Source organism: Lycium barbarum, chromosome 7 (genome assembly GCF_019175385.1).
Source record: "Lycium barbarum isolate Lr01 chromosome 7, ASM1917538v2, whole genome shotgun sequence".
In the NCBI taxonomy this organism is placed as follows: domain Eukaryota; kingdom Viridiplantae; phylum Streptophyta; class Magnoliopsida; order Solanales; family Solanaceae; genus Lycium; species Lycium barbarum.
The window spans coordinates 25459543-25482041 of record NC_083343.1 but is presented as its reverse complement, the minus strand read 5'-3'; the positions used below and the strand labels follow the sequence as shown (position 1 = coordinate 25482041).

Genomic DNA, 22499 nt, shown 5'->3' with positions numbered 1-22499 from the left:
ATCCTCAGCAACCAAATTTTTCTTTTTAATGACAGCCCATGCATGCGGGCAGGAGATTTCATCTAGTTGAAACATACGCCAACTGCAAGTTTTGCTATTCAAATTAAGAATGAATCGTCGTCCTCCATCATGTACTGTGTACACGAATTCTGTTAACGGTTCTACCTGAAAAAATAAATATTACATGTATTTGTTATTGAAACAATCAGAATTTTAAAATAAATGAACAAATCATTAAACAAATACATATCAATTTTCAAAGATTCATATAATTTACATTAACACTAACTGTTCATGGATACCAAATACACAAATGTATAATGTGTAGAAACACCAGATTAGTACCAGTACAAGTTTGTCAAATAAATTATAACACACGTTAAACTGAAACATACCGTCATTCGTAGACATAGATACTCGTTGATTGATAGCATCTCCTGAAACTTTTTACCGAGTGTAGTGAACGTGTATGTTCCATTTCTCCAGTTATTGTAATTCCATCTCCCAAACATCCTTCTAACTTCTTCGAGAAAGTCATATATAGGCAGTTCTCTAGCTGCTAGAAGATGTCGGTTAATGCACTCTGCTATGTTAGAAGTCATTGTCCACCCTCGGTTAACAGATGCATACAATCTAGCCCACTTGTCTCTACCAGCCGATTCCAAATACTCTGCCACGCGCATATCTACCTTTTGAACATTTCCCATTAACTCATCGAAATCATCCTGCGTGTATGCCTTTGCCATGGAATAAAAAACAGGACTCAGCACATCATGGCTCTTCTTGTATTTTTTACATACATTACCCCACAAATGCCAAATGCATAATGTGCAACTTCTGGATAAATTCGACAAACAACCTTGTTTATACTTTCATGCCTATCTGATACGATATACATATTCTCTCTGATTCCATATGATTCTCTGAAACGCTCAAAAAACCACGTCCATGATCTGTCATTCTCAGAATCAATCACACCATATGCTAAGGGAAGTATGTTTCCTGGAGATATAGTTAAGAAGAAAAAAAAATAATATAATACATTTTGTATTTGTCCAAAACATATAAAATATATATTGAGGTAATAAATTAATATGTATTTTTTTGACATACCTGCACCGTCTAATGTGCTTGCCGAGATAAATGTTCCATTGTATGGTGTTTTTAAGTGGCTTCCATCAACCACCACAATTGGCCGACAATAATCAAAGCCTTTGATAAATGCATATAGTGCTATAAAAACATACATAAATTCATTTTCGCGGGTTTTACGCATTCTGATATGTGAACTCGGGTAAGTCTTATCCAAAATATATAGATATCCAAGTAGTCTTTTATAAGAATCAGCCGGTTCACCCATTAAATCGTTCATCGCCCTTTCTTTGGCCCGCCAAGCAACCATGTACGACACATCCATTCCGAAATCATTTTTGACGTGAATTAAAATGTCTTTAGGCGTATATTTCCTCTTATGATTTGATATTTTTGGTTTGACAATCCCACTTATCAACCGACTTGTAGCTTGGCATTGGGAATAAACCTTTTCCTTCAATGGACATGTATGTTTGTCTTGAAACTTCCTAACTCTAAACATTCCTGACTTACCGACACTTGACGCCCTGAATTTCCAATCACACTCTCCTGATACGCACACAAGAGTGTAGCTACAACAAAAAAACAAAAGAAATAAATTAAAAAAAAACACATTAATGTAAAATACATCAGTAATGTATTTATTCTTGTTTTATTAATACAAAGGACAGATGAGTAACTTTACCATATGTAAATAAGTTAATCAAATGCAAACCAGACCAAATACATTATTTATGAATACAAATACATACAAATCAGCATTGATTCTACTTTATAATAAACATACACATGCTGAGAAATACTTCCACTCGTACAAATTAACAAACATACACTGTAACGGTTAAAATACGTAACAACACACAGTTGCAAATACATAAACAAATGCACATTTAGTACCTTATTGCATTGCTCCTTTCTGTCCGATAGTTGAACCTATTCGTAATTGCATAATTCACCATCACATATTTTAATGTATCTTTATCCTTGTATACTTTATCGACGGCAACTACTTTTTGGTTCTTGTCATCAATAACCATACCCTTGTTGTTTTCAAATAACAAATCAGCCTTTCCACAACTTGATGATGCAAAATCATGGGAACCAACTGTTTGATTCGTGTATCCGATTTGCAAATAATCACCTTCAACACAACTCTCATCCGATATACATATCTCCATGTTTCTATCAGTTGTAATGATACATAATGGGTACATTGGTAATGCTTTGTTCTCTTTCTTCAGTTCCACATACACCCTAACACCCATGTCATTGTGAATTTTCATTGGAATATAATCACCTTCAACCATGTATTTTATGCTTATGTTTTTCATTTTCGTGTCCAAATTCAATTGTGTTGCAACTGTTTGTAACAATTCCTCATACGTCGAATACTCCTTGAAAGTCACAACATCGATTTTGTAATTGACGTATTTATTCTCGTCGTTCCAAATACCAGAGTGTCTAATCAACGATGAAATATTGGCCATTTTATAAAAAAAAATAAAAAATCCTTGAATCACTGTGTCAACATAAAACCTGTAATATGTATGCCCTACATAAGATTCATGTTCAAATTTAAATAATTTATACAAATTAGAATTACTCACTAATAATTCAAATATAACATACACATATTGAATTACACTTCAAAATACATAGTTTAGCATAAATTGAAACTGATATGAAAAATAGTTGACAAATACATAGTTTAGATAGTTCAGAAATACATAGTTTAGACAGTGCATAAATACATAGTTTGGATATTATAAAAATACATAGTTGAGATAGTTCAGTTTACATTGTTCAGAAATACATGGTTTAGATATTGAATTACAGTTCAGAAATACATAGTTTAGATTCAGGAACAAAAAAGATATGAACTGGATCTTCGGAAAGTTATTGATGAAAACTTCGAAAAGTTATTGGAACGTGTAAAAGAGAAAACATATGGGAATATAACATACACATATTGTTACACTTCAGAAATACTTAGTTTTAGCATAAATTGCTACTAGTATGAAAATTAGTTCAGAAAAACATAGTTTAGCTTCAGAAAAATAAAAGATATGAACTGGATCCTTTTTTTTGGATTCCTAACCATTCATGTACATTAACATACTTTCAACCGAAATTTTCAAAAGCATTATTCATTCATTGACACTCTTACAATGAGATTACATCATTATTTTCGAATATCAGTGGTGAAGACAGAAATAAAAAAAATAAAAAATCAGAAGAACAAAACAACTTTGACATTATGATCCAAGAAAAAAATTGAAATCACATAAATACAAATTGAATAGACGAAATTTGTGAAATAAAAAACGGTGTTTTTGCACGAATTAACTGATGATTGACGTGTTTGTGTTTGTTACTGTATTTTCAGATGTGTTGAAGATTTAATTTGAAATTTGAATTTTTACGTTTTTGACTGTTGAAGAATGAATGGAAGAAGAGATACGTGTAAGGAAAGGGAATATTACAGCTTATTTTGTGGAAAGGAAGGTAAAAAATATATTGATTTCTCATTTAATATCATCACGGTTAGAGGCTAAAATAAAGGAAGCTGTTCCTTTTTTTACCGTATGCTCATGTATTTGCTGACAACAAATACATCCGAAAACATACACAAATCAGCTGATTTTTAGCTATGAATGGTAATATTAAAAAGGATAGTTACAAATGGTAGAAAACTACAATAAAGTAGTCATTTGATAAATTTTACCATATAAATAATTGAAAAAAATGGTAACGAAAGAGAGTTAGTTTGAATACCAAAATTTCAAACAAATTGGGACGGAGGAGTATAAGGCAGTTAAGAGTGAACAACTTAGCCAAACACCATCGGTAACCATTTGACCTGACCATACTCCCAATCATTAGTTGAGTGTAGCGTTTGAGTTGACTCACAACAAAATGGCGGGGATTGGGACACTCCAAATTCTATTCCTCAACCCTCCAACCAACGCAAATTCACTGTCCCGCTGCGGGCGTACGAACCACTTCCCATTTTGCTCTTCGAAAATTAGCAACAGGTGGCGTCTTGTTTCGAAACTCAGTTTATCTGTTAGAGCCACTTCACAACAACATTCTAACAAGGTCTATTTTGCTTTCCTTAATTATTACTATCTCTGTCCCAATTTATGTGACACAGGCCAGAATTTCGAGAGTTAAACTGTTTTATTTTTACTATGAATTTGAATATGGAACCTTTAGCTTTTAAAAATAAATTTTACTTAGTTAGAAACAAAGTCATAATAATTGAAAATTCAAAATATTTAAAAAGACATATGAAAAAGGTGAAAGAAAAGCTTGTTTAAATCTCCAAATCCGAAAGGTGCTAGTAAATTAGAACCGAGAGAGTAGTTTGTACTCTTCAATTTGTTTGTCTTTTTAATTCGTTTAAAAATAATATCTCTTTTCATTTTTAAACAATTCTTTAATTTCAACTTTTCACGTGGCGCTTATAAGACCATAAGGTTAAACGACATTTTGGTACATTCTACTTATCTTTACTTTTACTTTCTTAAACTCGGTGCCAAGTCAAAGCCAGACAAGCAAATTGAAACGGAGTGAGTATATGTTTTCTCCTTCAATGTGGGTTATTCAGCTTTCCTAACTATACTTGTTTACGTGCTTTAGTTTTGATTTTAGGAGTCAACTTTTAGTTGTTTGATTTACCTATTTTACAAGTAATATTTGGCCTAAATTCTTAAACTTGAGTAAATGATAATGGCACCAATCAAATTGGGATAAAAGTATTGTCATGTAATTATGCTATGTGGGAGTGATTGTTGGGCTGCCAAAGTTCAACATATTCACAACATTAGTGTTGCAGATATGCGGATGCTAAAATGAATGTGCGCCCATACAAGATTAGATAAAAATAAAAAATGATTACATTTGCGAGAAGGTCTAAGTAGCACACGTCGAGGATAAAATGAGAGAGATGGTTTGGTCATGTTTTGTGTCGACCTCCAGATGCACCGGTTCATAGGTGTAAAACCATGGTGAGTAAAGGTGTTAGTTGTATCTTTGAAGGACCTACAATCTTTGGGGATCCATGCAAATTTAGCGAAAGATAGGGCACAATGAATGAAAAAGATTTCTATAGTTGATACCTATTAGTTGAAAATATATTTTAGACTTGTTACTGTTTCACCGCAAGTCCTATGCTTTTTACGAGTGTTTGAGCCTTTCAGAGATTTATAGTTTAGAAAATATAGAGAACTTCTATTATTTTTTATTTGTATTTCTATAATATTGACATGAGATGAGTTTAAATGTAGTAACACGGTCAGTAAAGATTCATGCAGTTGACCCCAATTTTTAAATGTGTATATTTAAAAATTAATTTGACGGTCAAAACTGCAGAAATCAACTTGAGACGGTTAATTTTGAATGGAGGGAGTATTTGAAGTTTTTTTTTGCTGTTTACTGATAAGATTTATGGTATTTTTCAGGGAAATGGTAGTGGAGACCATCTTCCACGGGCTACTGCAAAGACCTCTAATTGGGTAAAACCAATTTCGAGTTTTGTATCCAACAATTTTCTGCCTTTAGGTCAGTTATCCAACCTTCCTTCAGAGAATTTAGATATTGTGGACTGGATTGCAGATTGATATATTGTTTTTCAAGCTAGAAGATGATGCGTGGCTTGGATTGAATGGGAACTTTTGGAACATTATCTACCTAAATTGCTTAGTTTCGGCAGTAGATTTTGTAAATTTTGACCTGCAATAAAGAACATATTGTGATGGTCGCTTAAGTGCACTAATTTTGCTAATTTTTTTTTCCTTCAATTTCTTACATGAACTTAGATGAACATGCATTGGAACATTATGTACTTTTTGAATAATTTCTGGCAATTTCTTAACACAGATCTGTGAACGGAAAATATTTCAAGCTTATTGTCCAGTTAGGGAATCTTAGGTTGTGTTTTTTTTTTTTCTCCTTCTGTGATAACGATTCAAGGTTGTGCTTAAGACGATACATTTATGAGAATGAGGTACATTTTTATGATTTGGTTCTTCTCTGTAGACCTACAATTAAGTTGGATGATGTATCAAAGGATTTTTCATTTGTATTTATCTTTCAGTCTGGAAATCTTCTTTTTGAAATGTTTATATTTTTGTCAACTTGACAAGTGCCTAGTCTTAGGTTAGGGATAATGTCTCGTAAGTATGAAGAAGTTTGACCTTTTGCAATTCAATGGCTCACAAGCTTTCCCAATATGCTACGTTCTAACTGAGGAGGAGGTTTTATCAGGAGATCCACTAGACTTCAGCGTGCAGTCTCCGTGCATGATGTGCCTTAGTTTCCTGGTGTCTTCTATCAGTTTTCTCTATATTTCCAGCACTATCAGAGATTCTGCAAGTTTTGCCTGATTATAACACGTTTTTCTTGGTTTGTCAAAAAGAGAAAAGGTAAAGAACAGAAGGAAACCTCTGTCATCAAGTTTGCTTGATTGTAGTTTGTCTATGGAAGACAGATTAATATCTTCCAATCAACTATTCTTCAATCCCAATTTAGTTAGGATCGACCGTATGAATCTTTTATTTAATTCACTCTATTCAGGTCCATCACTATATTCAAAAGGATTGGCAATAGTTTGACTATCTTTGCCGTCCACCTAACACAATCATCCTTTTGTTTGGGTTCGGGACCGGCTATGCTTGGCAAAGCTCACATAGAGGAAGTTGCAAGTCAGATTAGTAATCAAATAAAATGCCGAAGGAGGTTAGTAATAGTGTAGTGCATGTGTGAACAGGAACATAGACTTGTTTATAGGTACATATCCTACACGAATTTGTATGAGTATTCAGTACGAATAAATGCTGAGCGTTCTTCTTTTTTGTTTTTTGGGGAGTGATTATTGGTGTATTCAGAAGAACGTGAACAAAGTATCCATAACCATGTCACACTCTTTGGACATGTGCACATCAAAACAAATGAAGCCATGTAATATAGATTTTGGATATAATAGCTGTTAGTTTTCACAAGTAACCTAGATTTGCACCGCTTAATAGCTATGCTTAACAGAAGTAAGACTAATTGAATGGGTATTGGGTACTTGGAATAGAAAGAAGAATCTGTTTTTTCTTCTTTCTTTGCTCTTTTTTTTGTTCCCTTTAATTTTTGTTTCTACAGGAATGAAGTACGTTATGCTTCAATCAAGGTAAAATTGAACTCAAATTCTCAATGGATGAAAGTTTGCGCTGTAGCTAATATACTATAATAGAGCAAATACCAAAAAAAAAAAAAAAAAAAAAAAAAAAAGGATGCTTCTAACCTGTATACAGCGGATTAGATGAAGCAGAATCTCTAATCTAACATTTCCTATGGGGGGGTATCTTGGGGCATCAAGATGAAACAGAATACTCTGCATCCATAAACAGCTTGTGCAGCTCCAGATCAACAGCACAAAACTTTCTGATTGTGATAAGAATTTAAATGTCTATATTTTGTTGCTTTGTCCATCTCTATTTGGCTCATCTATCTTTTCAAAGAGATTGAACATAACTCATTTGTCTCTATTGAAGGTATATGCCCAATGAGGTGATGTAGAAAGTGTTCGTGCACAGATTAAGTTGGACTTTATGTGACATTGGAACAGTATATGTACAATAGGGATTTAATGTTCTTGTAGTTCTTAACTCCACTAATGGTGTTATCATTTTGGTGACAATGTCTACATAGCTCTCAAAAGTTTTTTCCATTTTGAAAAAGAATGAAACTTGAAATGGCTGTCAAAGGCATCGATTTATGCCAGCCAAAATGACCATGGATCCTTAAGTGTGGACAATCTTAGTGCTCGTTTGGTTGGGAAACAACTTATCCCGGGATTAGTTATTCCACCTTCAAGGTGGGATAAAATAAGGCTACAATCCCGGGATAACTAATCCTGGGATTAGTTATCCCGGATTTTTATTCCAACCAAACATGGGATAAAGAGGCACTAAAATTTTATCCTGGGACTATTTTTGCTTATCCTTCACACCAAACGACCCCTTAGAGTATATGGGCACCAGGATTGTTGATTACCACGAGTGATACCTGATTACACTAAAGTGTGTTGACATGAAGGTCTTCTTGAAATATTACAGAACGTTATTTCGGATGTGGATGTTATTACATTATATCCTCTAAACTTTTGAATTATTTTATGCTTACTGATACCAAGACTCATGCTTTCTCAATCATTGTTGCAGCTTTAATTGGTGGAGTAGCATTAGGGTTTGCTAATCCTGCACTTGGTTGTCTTGCTGATAGATATTACCTGTCCAAAATTAGTACCTTTGGCATATTTATAGTCTCAGGTAGATTTCTGGCTTTTCTCTGTCAATTTTGGTGCGCAGTGGTTATATACCTTCTTATGATACAGGGCTCACATTGCGTAGTGATGAAGTAGGTGCTGCTGCTGAAGCTTGGCCTGTTGGGCTTTTTGGTCTTGTATGAATTCCAACTCTTCTCTGCCATTATAATTTTTGTAGGTTCTCCTCTTCATCTTTGTGTCTTGTTTTTGTGCTTTTATGGCCGAACATAATGATAATGGAACTTGAACTGCTTTCACAACTGTTTTGGATATTGGTTTGTACTTCAAAATTCTTCACTATGCCAAATTGAAACTGTCAAGACACAAATCTAAAGGGGTCACATTGACACCTAGAAGGTTATTCCACTAGGCAAACTCTATATCTTACATCTATCATCATTACCTTGAATATAACAAGTACTTGAAAGTGACCAAAAAATTCTTTATCATAAAATCAAAATTTACAACTAAATCTAATTCAAATTTGAAATGCACCCAGTACCGAGTTGATGGAGCATGATTCCAGATCTCTAATAACTGATAACATTGAAAAAGTCTGGATAACCGAAAATAGTAGACTCTAGCCAATGGATAAGTGGGGCTCACCAAAATCCGGAAACACACGGGCAGCTACTAACTCATCTGGATAACTAACATCGAATTAGCCAAAACAAACATAAGGTGGGTGGGTGAGTCTACTGACCCGGTGAGTAGATAACCATCCATAATTGTTGGAACAAAAGTTAAGAGAATAACTTGTATGGAATACTGTATCTGACAACATTTTGGTTACCTTGGTGGAACTTTAAACCACTTTCAATTCATATCATACTTATGTTATCATATCCCAATGGCTTCACTACCCTCATGTATGTCCATACACATTTTTTAAATGATTTAATCTCGTCATTAGGCACGTAATTTATCCAAATTAATATTAGAAATTTAAGGGCCTTTACATTTTCAGTGAATGACTATCATCTGGATGGATCTATACCAATTTGCTTTTGCTCTTTTGGTATTATACTCAGGGATGCTTTATCTTAATTTTGTTTCTGGATCATTTTCTGTTGACACTTTCATATTTAACTATTTCTAGCTTATTCTTGTTGATGCAGGTTTCTATTTTGTTCTTCACTCCTCTTTTTTCCAAGATTATTTTGCTGCTAAAGCTTCAACCTCAAGAATTTGTGACAGGTTAGAAGCTAAAGACAGTCAACCTATCCGTGTTGTAGGCATGGCATAACATTCTGAACATGCGGAAGCTGGGATGAAATAAGGAAGATGATTATGATAAGTGATTATTATTCATTGATGCTCCTTCACTGTGATAACCAAGATGATTGTCATTAAACTACAACAAGGTTTAGTTGCTGTAGTGACTTCATTATTCACTTTAAAGTGTCTGTGTATATCGGCATTCTGGCATGGACTGAGTGGTTTTGCAAGCCATCGCGCACACACGTAGACAGGGGGAGCGGGAGGTTTTGGGGGTTTTGGTGTGTGGGGGAGAGAGTGAGAGTGAGAGAGGGGCTAATGTTCGTCAGCATGGTAGGAGGGAGATGATGTTCTCGAAACTTAGTTCTTTTATGTGCTTATTACAAAAGTTCAGTAGTCACTAGGAATCTGTTGATTATGATTATAATTTTTGGTTCCTCAGGGTTGGCCATATTTAGCTGTATGCCCACAACACTATCTAGTGCAGTGGCACTAACTCGGGTAAGTTGAATGTCCTATATTATGCATGCTATTGCCTATGCAGAACCAAACCAGGAAAATAGTTGGTCGTTGAGTTTGACTGCAGGTTTCACTTAAACACAGATAGCTGGAGGAAACTCGGCTCTTGCTCTGGCGACGACTTTAATATCAAACCTTCTAGGAATTGTGATTGTAAGTTTCCTGAGCTACTGCAAATCTCTTCCAGGCTATTAAGTTTCATGACAATTATTATTATCTTCTTCACTTTTTATCTGTACATAAAGTCGGTTGTCTTATGTTATAGCATGTTTTTTCTGTCCAATTCTTATTCATGTAACTTTGATGGAAGTTTTTGACTATTTTTCCATGAAATGTTTGAATAGTTGTTACATCAAGGAATATGATCTTTGTTAAAGCTTCAAGAATTCATCTTTCATGGTATATATGCTGAGTTGCTTAAGCTAATGCAGAGTTCCTACTAGTTCATATCTTCTTTTGCATTTTAAAATTAGAGATTCTTTTGTAAGGAAATCTGTAGTATTTGGGTGCATTCTAATCGTTGATCCAGTTATCTTCTTGTTTATTACCACTTGTTGAACTGTTTTTGGGAGAAATGGTTTTTTGGTCCTTTACAGACCTTTTTGGTTTTATGACCCTTTTACAAGAGATTTTCATTTTTTACACATAAGAGATCTGGAAAAAACACATAAGAGATCTGAAAAGTCCATTTTCTTCTATTCAAATTGTAAGAGGGCAAGAGATCTTATTTCTTCCAATTTTTCCGAGAAACACAAAATTGGAATAAGTATATTCGGGAACATTCAGATGTCAGTTGGTATTAGGTGTTCTTCCCTTTTCATAAAATCTGTCTTGTTATATCTGTTTCTTGAAAGTAGTCGATGTACACCTTCTTGTGCAAGGCAAATAATTTGTTGTGTTAATACCATATTGAAACATCCTTTACCTTTTGAATTAAAGCAGCTGATTTGAAACCAACAAGGCAGTCAAGATTTGGTATTTGCTTATTTATTTTTATTTACAGTAGCAATTGATGGTGACTGTTGAAACACAAAGATTGATATACCCACCTGCCATTTGTTAGGCATAAGATGAATTCCACTTCATTCCATATTTATGCTTGGACAATTTTTGTCTCACTACTTTCAGTACTTTGAACTATTCTTTTAATACCCAATGTTGTTCTAGGTACCTTTTACGATCTCCAAGCTCATAGCTGCCGGGGTTGGTGTGTCTGTCCCAGCTGAGCAGTTGTTCAGAAGCCTTGTTCTCACACTTCTAGTTCCTCTTATCATAGGGAAGGTATTTACTGAAATCACACCATTCATACCCTGTTGAAAACTTTGAAGTTCGTTTTTTGATTCCACAAGTTCTTAATAGATAATCTGTACTGCAACCATCATCTTTAAAGGTTAGGCAATACACTGTCTGGTATAGCCACTATGATTTTGTAGTTTCTTTACTCTCGTTAGTGTCACATTGATTTTATTGCCTTAGGAATTTCTATTATAATTGATTTTCAGTTGGCATGAACGATACTCAATAGTCATCATGCTCTGAGCATGTATGATCATTATATGGGTGGTAGTTGAGGGACGCGGGGGGGGGGGGGGGGGGGGGGGGGGGAGGGTTCATATCTTAGTTTACTTCTAATTCAGTTTGTATCTTGTTGGACAAGTTCTAGACTATTGTTACCTTTGGAGTTGTCCCATGTTCCCTGGGTTTCCTTTTTTATTTTTAATCATTCGGCTACTTTAAAATCTTTTCTAGATAATCTCATATTCATTGTTTGAATGTTTTCTTCACTTATACATTTACCTATGGACAATCCAATATGACGAGATGATAGACGTCTGGTTAATCAAGGTGGTTTGTTCGAGAAGTTTAGGGAGATACTATATCTAATTAAGCTTTAGAAAGATGAGAAATATTTTTAAGATTACTTAACAGTTCTCCAAATATTTATGCTTATCTCCAAATACTGGAGACCTGCTGCAGGAATCCAATGTGTAGGTGACAAACGGACCAATTCCAATCGTTTTCAACTTCCTATTAGCAGTTTTGCCAAACAATTTCTTATTCTGGAGAGAATGTAGTTCTCTCTAAGAAGGAAGAAAGATAGAGTAATATCTTTTCCTTGGTTTGGTGTTTCGTGCTAATTAAAAGGGAGATCAAGAGGACCAGCATATGCTTACCTCTTAGATTGTGATATTTGATTTTCTTCATGGCATCTTTCTTTTATAAAGCAGAAGATTCATAAGGATTGCTAACAGTCGTCTGGTTCTCTTCAAGCTTCTATTCATGGTCCTAAAACTATTAATTGGTCTTGAAAAATGCATATAACTTGCTTGAATTGAAGCCATCCTTCATATTTGGTGTAATTCAGTTCTCAAATCTAAACAAAATCGTGAAAGGGAAGAGATAATTAAAAAGGTTCTATCTCATTCATTCTATCGAATGTTTTTCTTTTTGAGTTAAACATTTTGTTGAAACTATTTTACACCAAGATATATCTGGAGTATCTAGCCTAAAACATTTCATGTGGACGGACTTCCTTTAATAGATAACATCAGGATGTTTCTTTTTCTTCTTGTACCTTTGAAGTTCCTAACGACTGGTTAATGCCTTTTCTTTTCTCCTTTTTTCCCCTTGCTTTACAGGTTTTACGAGAATGTTTCAAGGGTAAGTGATCTGCACTCATATACACATACGTAATGTGTAGATCAAGCTAATAGCATGCTTATTCTTCTGGAAAAACTCTTAGAGGTCAAAATCTGTACTTACCTCGGTTTGAGATAAGCTAAGTGCTCCGAAACTGTTTTACCCCATCCAATCTCGTCCAGACGATTCTGATCTATACAATTGTTTAAATGGGGTTAGAGAATCCCATTGACTCATTTCTTGAAAATAAACCTTGGTAAAGTCAAGTCAACCCTATAAGTTAACCACTGGTCAACGAGGTCAAATCTGCGGACCCTATGTGTTTTCAGATTACCCCTAATCTAGTGAATCCAAATATGTGATTAGTTTTCCAATCAAAAGTCCCAAAAAAACATTAATTTTTTAGTTTTCTAATTTGGAACGGGGGGTAGGGGTCAATTCCGTGAATTTCCACTTCAAATCTCATAATTTGGATAAACAAACTAGTATATAATCATGAAGAAAGCTCAAATACTAGCTTAGAACCCTGGCTCTTAGCTGAAAACCCCTTAAATCTCGTGAAATAGACCTCTCAAAAGTATCAAAATTGATTCTGAAGTTCGTCTCTGCCCTTTAAATACCCAGGGATTTCAGTGATTGCGGAACTCCCACCGCAATCATGAAATTTAACATGAGGCAGGTATGTTGTTATCGTGCCCAAACTCCTCGATCGTGACCCCCAGGTCAACATGCCTGCCGGGTCAACCTTCTTTCTCAACGTCGGATCCTCTCCAGCGATTGCAGTATTGCATCAGATACATCAGAAACAGTCCTACACCTGTTTTAAGTTTTAAATTTGTCTGAACTGAGGGTCTATCTGAAACAGCCTCCGTACCTTCACAAGGTAGGGATAAGGTCTGCGTACACTCTACCGTCCCCAGCCCCCACCTGGTGGGATTATACTGGGTATGTTGTTGTTGTTGAAATTTGTCTAAATCCCTCAAGTCTCTCATCCTAAACCATCCAAACAAGTCATAATTAGAATAACAGTTTGCTCAAAACATATTCTTGAACACAAATATGCAATACAAGGGGTCGGTTCTTACATCAAAATGCCCAATATATAACTAATAATTACTAATTTCATTCTCAAAAAAAAAATATATATATATAGTACTACTCTTCTAACAATTTCTATTGCAGGCGTGGCTGAGTTTTCTGATGGAAATCGTAAGCTTTTATCAATGATGAGTGCTCTCCTCCTAAGTTTAGTAAGATCCAGATTCCAATTTACTATATTGTAATCTAATATTGAAACAACAACTGCCTCACTGTCCATCCCTCTACCATCCCAAACAAGGACCATAAGATGCACAAAGAAAGGGAGACCTGAAGGCTAATATGCTCTAATAACAAACAGCAAATATATTGCATCCAGTAATAAACTTGCATCACATGTCTCTTGATTTGTTGGTATTATAAGTGCAAGGATTTTTGATTGTTGACTCTCATTAGACTAGATAAACAAAAACTTTGTGCATTGCTCTTTATTGAGTAACATGTTTGTGAATCCCATAATACAATTAAGTGTTCCAGTCAAAGGTTGTTTTCACAGAGCTTTGCTACGTTTGAGAATTTTTCCGCGGTGATGTTTAAATCCTAATTACTGATCCTATCTCATTTTAGGAGCATCAGAGAGCTACCATCTATAAATGCAAACTCTCTCTACCAATCACGTGAACTATATGAACATGGAGATTAGGTAAAAACAGTTAAACGTTTATTATACTAGAGATAGGAAGTGTGTTAAACTGAGTATTTTTTCAATTAATAAGTAAGATCAAGTGGAAAATAACCTATGGTCTCAGTTCATGATGGCAAAATACTGCCAAAGAGGTCATGTAGTTGCAAGAAATGTTCAAGGTTATCAATCTTTCATTTGGAAAGAACTGTTGAGAATTAAAGCTGACAAAAGTAAGATCAAGCCAAAAGTAATATGTAGGAGTTATTTTTGATAATCTAATTTTATGGAGCTGAGAAGTTTCCAGTTACGGGAAAATGAGTACATACACTGCTCTAAAGGGAAAGTGGATTAGGTAAAGGAGGGAGTACACTTTATACCATGATCCCTATCCCATACGCTTGCATGATACAAGTCTCGAGATCTTTTTCCATTCTTTGCCATTAAGCAGCTTTAGTCTTCAGATTTTTTCTGAAATGACCACCGTGGTTCTCATACCTTTGTTGTTTTAGCTCCATTATCTTTGGTTATGAAATAGGAAAACAGGTTTGTGTTTGATTTCATGGTATGAGCTGTTAATGTACCCCTCACGCACTTAATTCGCGTTAGCTGCTGAAGTCCTGGAAGTATTTCTTTAAACTGAATGCCAGAATGTTTATCTGGACAAAATTTTGTATTGCCATCATACTTCACCGTCAGTTTTTGTTTCGTTTTGTTAAAAAAATATGAAAGCATCGCCTGATGTCTATTTTTTTTTGTATTCAGGCCCCTTTTATACAAGTGAGCAGATCGAGGTCGCTGCTTTTATTGGTTAAGCCAGCAGTATTTCTTCTGGCTGTTGTGTTAGGAGTGTATGCTTCCACCTCTCCCTTCTCCTGTCTTCATTAATGGTGTTTAATTTGATTCATTTTTGTGGCATTGTGGATTGATGTTATCAATGGACAGTGAATTCTGGCGTACAAGGTATATGTTAGGTTAACTTTTTATGTAACAAGTTGCACCGTAACACGACTTTTATTATCTGGGATTGTTTCTTTGCTCAAGTATCTTTAGTTGCATTTATTCATGTAGCACCTTTTGAAGAACCACGGAGATTCTTTTACATCTTTGGCAGTGATCTTTCTAGAGCTTTGTCGGCATGTGTGCTAATACAATTAGTTAATGCGGAAATACTAGTCTAATTTAAGTAATCTGTCTGTTTTTATTCTTTCACCTCCAACTGTCACGATAATTGGTGTCATTTTCATATGCTAACTTTGCCTAATTACCTTAGTCAACATAAATTGATGGAATAACATGTCATTTTTGTACCCTAACTTTGCCTAATCACTGACTGATAAGATTTTGTTGCAGGCTTCTGCATCTCATCCTCTTGGCTTTTAATGCTCTGGCAATACCATTACTCTCCGCTATTTCAGGGGGTAGTGAATCATCTTTTTCAAAGAAGCAAAATACTAGTGCTCTTTTACTTGTTGCGAGCCAGGTAAACTACATCTTATCTTTCTGCTCATCTAGCGCTATTTCAAAGTGCATGAGTCTAGAAATGTTGATGCAGAATGAGAAACCTGATTCCATGTTCTTTTTTTTTTTTGTTTTTTTTTCCATGACATAATCAAAACGCCCTAATTTCCTTCATTTTGTTACAAGAAAACTCTGCCTGTAATGGTAGCAGTAGTGGAACAGCTTGGTGGTGCTCTTGGTGAATCTGGTTTACTGGTTCTTCCATGCATAGCGGCACATTTGAACCAGGTTATTCTTAATTTCTTCAGCCTTTTGAGTTTGAAGCTCCAGTTTGCTGACACAAAATATCGTTTGCTTCAGATTATATTGGACTCTTTTTTGGTGAGCGTTTGGTTTCAAAAAGAGCATGATTTGAAGACTGCTTAAAATCATCTGGAGTTCCTAGATGGTTTGTGCTGCACATTGAAATATTTTGCTGGTTTCAGGAAGGAATAGTTCACATTGTCAGTCGATGATTATTCAAGCTGAAAGTAAAGTTTTATCTTTTTTCACCACATAATGGAACAGTAGGGGTGGACATGGATCGGGTTGGTTCGGAAATTTTAAACACCAAACCAAATCAATTGCATCGGGTTTTTAAATTTATATACCAAACTAAACCAATAAAATTTGGGTTTTTCAACCTCGGGTTTTCCGGGTTTTTTTTGGGATTAGTCTTGGTACAAAACATATAACTTTTACTTCAAATATTTCTTTAGTCCTAGTAAGATGCAATTATATTAACACAAAATGTGAGAAGAGTGATGATATTGTATTAAAATATTCAACAAAAGACAATAAAATCGGTTAAAATAAATATTGCTAATTAATAAGTCAAAGAAAATGACCATAATCTAAAAATACTAAGTCATGCTAAAATAAGTACGGCTAATAAGTATTAATTGCATGACAAGAAAAGACTTAAGTTATGTATTTTCACTCTCTAATCCAATTATGCATAATTAAACAATAGACATTCAACATTATTGTCATTTCTAGTGGTAAGTTAAATTTCTTTTGTTAGTATTAGTGTCGAGTCATTTTTTTGCGCGGATTGCCCTTATTTTGGGGTGGTTTTTAAATTTTGCCCCTCATATTTGTGGTCTTTAAATTTTGCTCCCCATATTGTTGGTCTTTAATTTTTGCCCTTTGCGTTGCAATCTTGAGCTTCGTGCAGAAATCATGAGGTTCTGGGTTCGAACACCTGCTCAAGCATAAATTAAAAAAAAAAATTGCAAGGCAAGGTTTGGGTTGCGTGTATGTCGGACCTGGCATACACTTGTTAAGGAATAACCAAAGTTATGTCGGACCCGGCATACTCATGCCTTATGGGCAGACTTGGCATAAGTGTGCCGGGTCTGGCATAACTTTGGTTATTCCTTAACAAGTGTATGCCGGGTCCGGCATACTTATGGGCAGACTTTTAGTTAAACCTTAATTAAAAGTCTTTTCCTAGTTATGCCTTATGGTACAGATTTTTAGTTAAGACATAATTAAAAGTATGCTTCATAAGGCATAACTTTTCCTTTAAGACATAGACTTTGCCTTATAGGGCAAACTTTTAGTTATGCCTGTTATACCCCATTTTCAACGGGTTAAATTAGAGTACAACATATTGGGGATTCTTATTTTTTGCTTAACTTTAAGGAGTCGCCACCTAATTAATTTAATGGTGAATTAGGGCACCTATTTTATTTACTAAGGTAAAGCCTAACTAAACCTTTGTTAGTGGTCTGCTTAATTTTCAATTCTAGGTAAGAGTTCTAATTATCCTAAAGGAAAGGTGTTAAGCATCCTCTAGAATCCGTTAACTACGGTTTACTGGTCAAACTTAGGTTAATTAATTGATGGATAAATACAGTACTTAAATTTTAAGAAAATAGCTTGTACATATTACTAAGGTTTTAAGCGAAATATAATAATGCCATCTAAACTCATTTGTAGAAAAAAATATAGTAATTTTTTGCACAAAGGAAATGCTTTTAAAAAAAATGAGACTTATGAATGCTGTTAAAACCTGAATGAAAATAGTACTGCTATTTTAAAATAAGACTTATAGAAAAATATAATAATTTGCATAAAAGAAGATTTTAAATGCCAAATAGAACTTAAAGATATTACTAAGGCCTAAAAAAAGGTAATGTATTCAAAATAAGATTAGTAGAAAATAAATAATTTGCCTATGAACAATAACTTCTTAAGAGAAAACTTAACAAATGCGATGTTTAGATTATATTATATGAATATGGTGATATAGAAAAGCCTAGGCTCGTATTTTAATGTGATGCAAAGGGCATGAGTTTCTTTCTCTTTTATTTAACTATGTTTGGCTAAAACATATGCATAATCGGATCAATCTAAAGAATGCTTATAAAAAATGCTTGGATTAATATTTATGTATTAGTGATGTTTGAGATTTTTAAGATGGTAAAATAAAGCATGATTCGACTCAAAATATGTAGTCATACTATCTTTAAAAAAAAAATCAATTATTCTAAAAATGAATATTATAAGTATTAAAATAGTTTTGACGTAAAAATGAATAAAATAAAAGAAACAAGCACGAAACCTACGGAATTAATAGTTAGTTTTCCTTAAATTGACTACCCATTATACTAAACAATCCCGCTAAGGTTCATCTAAATCAAGAAGATAAAACAAAGTAAAGGTTAGTTGCATAATACAAATTAAATGCATGAAAATAAAAGAGCAAATCATGTCAAATGGGCCCAGCCCGTTTTGGGACTGCTGGATCTATTTGCTGTTGGGCTTCGGCCCCGCAACTTTTAAATTGTTGCGGACTGGGCTGCTGCTGTTAGGCCTCGGCCCAGCAGAGATTTTATGCACTGCTGCGGATGGGCTGGACACGGAGGAGATTTCGTTGGGCTTTTAGCCCAACACCGAATATGGAAGAAGAACGAGTCCCTCTGACTCGTATGCAGTGGTCATGCAGAAATGAAAGGAAAAGGATTAGAATGTAATCAGAAGAATAAGGTCGAACATGTAAAGATAAAATTCAAAACAGATCAAAGATTATGTATATGCTGCGCGTATTTTAAGTATATATCATGTATACACACTCAATAAGGCATATCTGTTCACGCAAATACATATAGGACTAACGCAAAAATGCATTTTATAACAGCCGGCGTGGATATAATTCACGAAAAACATATTTGCAATTTTGGGCACACACAAGACCGAATAAAAACATGCTGCTGTCTACAACATATACGAGACTCAGCCAAGATACACTTGCAGGACAAATTTAAACTGAACCAGCAAAGGAAAGCAAAGCATGACAGTGGCTAAGTTCAAACAGGAATAAAAGAGCATTCCAGTTCCACAGTATTTGGATCTGTTTCATGCAAAGTATCAAGGGAAGAAAGTGTTTCAGTTTTAAGAAACACCACGTCCTATTTCAGGAGATTTGTTTCCCCTTTTTATCTAAAAAAAAAGAAATCAGACATGCTCCAACCAACACTGAGGCATGCCAAACCTTAAAAAAACCTTATGTGCAGATCATGTATACATGTAGGAGGCATGAGACTCTACCAGCTGGGAGTGGGTGACACTTCACCATACACATAGTCTACTAAGCACATCACCAACCAATTTTCAAAATGCAACAGTTTGAAAAGAAGTGCAACAACCCAAAATGCCATAACGTTGAGCAAAGATAGGTAGCAACAGATACCAAACATAGCTCTTTATTAAAAGGAGGAAGAACTAAAAGAAACCAACCCCATTAATTGAGCAAGATTGAAACTTACATGAAATGAAATTAAACTCCTAACTCATGCTAAATTTAAACAGATGGAAAACAGAAGAGGGAAGATGATTAAAATACTGGATGTATACAACACTTGATAACAAACGTAATTTTGATCCTAAACACTTATCTTTATAAAAAGTGAAATCAAAAGGAAAATAACATATCCGACATGCGGAACGCAATCTTAACAGCACAAGGACTTAAACTAAACTCAGTATAAATGTACAAGGACACGTTGAGAGAAGCCATAAACAGGGCATGCTTTACGAAAGCCAATAGTACAGCTAAAACAACTACGAGGCTGAGTTAATTCATGCTGATAAACCTTAACAGATCATGCTGAAATTTAAACATTTAACTTCAACTAGTGGTGTAAAGGTTCTGAACAACCGAGACAACAAGGGACTCTCCACGTATGCCCCGGACTGCCTCAATTTATCTTGAACAGGGCGCAATACGAGCCTTATCCAGTTTCGCTACTAAGGTTTGTAACACTAATACAGGTCAGTTAATCAAGCTTCTAACATCATTTGAAGTTATTAACCACCTAAAGCATGCTAAATATAAGTCTATGTTTTAGATGGGATGAGCTTAAGTGAAACTAACAGTGGACTTCATGCTTTAACTAATAGGCTAATATATCCTTTAAGATTAGATGTCGTTAGATTATTACCTATGCACTACTGTTTAAACAAAAGCTAAGTAATATCGTTCGAGAGTACTCAAGCCATTATTGTGAAGTTTTTATAACCGAATATCATTATACTAAGGGGGTAGACAGCTAAACAATGATTCGAATATCGGCTAGGCAATGCTCAAATATTGTCATGTTCATACCCAACAAATCATCACTTTAAATCTGATATTTGAATAAACATATATCAACACACATTAAGGCTAAACTAACTAAGTAAATTTATACATTAAACATATATGAACCTATACAAACCAAATCTAAGTAGACACTGGTACAATCATTCGTTACCATTAACAAACACCAGAACAAACAACAAAGAACAAACAAACCTAAAATAAAATAAGAAGGCGCGAAGGGGAAAGGGAGAATCACCTGCTTCGGGTGCAGCGAAGTGGGGCTCGAGCTTCCGATATACCTCGAACACTTCGAATCTCTGAGTTTGCGTAGACTCGGATGCGAAACAGTAACCGGAGCAAAAAATGAGAATAAAAAGAGATGATTCGACGCTTCGAATATTTTTTTAAAAAAGTGGGCTAATATTTTAGGGGAATGTTGTGCGGCTAAAAGCTTATTTTTTAAAGGGATTTCAGGCGACTAAAAACTTCTAATTTTAGGGAATTTTCCGGCGGCTCCCCCCTCTCCTCAACTGGTTGAGAAGCCAATATTTATAGGAAAGGATTAGGGTTTGCTAAGGTTTGAATAATTGAAAATTGGGCGGGATCTTTGGTTCATCTAGGGTTTTGAAAACGGGTCAAAAATGGAATCGTTCAAACCTGAACAAATTTTCACGTGGTTTGACTTGGATTCTTACCCGAAAATGCTCGACCATTTATGGCTTTGAAGATTGTCGCATGTCATCGAGCAAAAATGGGAAAACCCTTTCTGGAAGTGGAGCGTATGTTACCGTTGGAGACAAACAAGATAACTCTTTTGCCCGGAAAAGATGAGGCATCGACTGAGGACGCGAAAAGCCTCTGAGATTTGGCTAAAAATGGCCAAAAAACAGCTGGGTTATGCTCTGATTGAAGATGGATTCTAGCCTTGGGGTTCGTTTGGTTCCGTTGCATATGAAGAAAATGGCTGTTTTGGGGAAATTAAGGCTTCTGGGCCGGGTTGGCATCTTAGTGGGCTGGTTGCTTTCGGGGAAATTGGGCTAACATGTGTAGGACGATTTCTTATAGGCTGGTCCGAAGCATTTGGTTGATTTGGGTTCCAAATTTAAATAAAAAGGCCCCCCTTTCAATTAATTAGATATTAACGTGTGCCGAAATATTATGTATTTATTAGTGCTCGGATAAAAAATAAAATAATATGATGTTGTAATAGTCGTGCGATGATATTTTTAAAAATTCAACAATAAATAAATGTTGTTATTTAATTATGCGAAGATAAATGCGATGTGTGTGCATAAGATGGTAAAAATACCGAAATGATAAAAATGCGGATTATCATAATACCGGTAATAATAAAATAACAATGATAATAATAATAATAATAATAAAAATAATAATGGTAGCAGTAACAAAACAATAACAGCTAGTGAACGAAAATGCCGGTATTAATAAGAGGCTGATAATTATGGTAAAATATAAATAATTATTTTAAATTTGCCGAAAAATGTTGGAACCGCAAATGAATATTTTGGGGAGGACGGGACAAAATTGGGTGTCAACAATGCCTTAAGGAAAAGTTCCGCTTTATGGGGCATATTTTTAGTTATGCCTTATGGGGTAGACTTTTAGTTAAGACATAAATAAAAGTATGCCCCTAAGGCGGAATTTTTCCTTAAGGCATAAACTTTGCCTTATAAGGCGGAACTTATAGTTATGCAGGGTCTGACATAACTTTAGTTATTCCTTACGGAAAAGTTCCGTCTTATGAGACATATTTTTAGTTATGTCTTATGAGACACACTTTTAGTTAAGGCATAACTAAAAGTTTAACTTGAAAAGTAAAAAAAAAAAAAATGCCTCAAGGCAAAGTTTGCCTCCATCTGCAGACTTTTGATTAAACATAACTAAAA

The 22499-nt window shown here is 34.8% G+C and overlaps 1 protein-coding gene and 1 long non-coding RNA gene across 3 annotated transcripts; one reads left to right on the top strand and one right to left on the bottom strand.

Annotated features, from left to right (window-relative positions):
• The first annotated feature begins 3862 nt into the window (after positions 1-3862).
• Positions 3863-16647, top strand: LOC132603316 (probable sodium/metabolite cotransporter BASS4, chloroplastic). Of its 2 annotated transcripts, none has more exons than XM_060316317.1 (14): positions 3863-4191; positions 5556-5655; positions 8304-8411; positions 8504-8544; positions 9526-9604; positions 10068-10126; positions 10229-10297; positions 11312-11425; positions 12784-12805; positions 13967-14034; positions 15270-15355; positions 15858-15987; positions 16152-16253; positions 16326-16647. In XM_060316317.1, exons 1-14 carry the CDS (start codon positions 4009-4011, stop codon positions 16389-16391), a joined length of 1227 nt encoding a protein of 408 aa, XP_060172300.1. In that variant the 5' UTR covers positions 3863-4008; the 3' UTR covers positions 16392-16647. The 2 variants fall into 2 exon arrangements, with proteins under 2 accessions (XP_060172300.1, XP_060172299.1); XM_060316316.1 differs by having other exon boundaries at positions 3864-4191; positions 8477-8544.
• Positions 15939-21804, bottom strand: LOC132603317 (uncharacterized). Its single transcript, XR_009568155.1, has 2 exons — positions 20849-21804; positions 15939-16440 (listed from the first exon to the last, which is right to left on the bottom strand). It is a non-coding gene; the product is annotated as an uncharacterized LOC132603317 (long non-coding RNA).
• Positions 21805-22499: the final 695 nt, after the last annotated feature.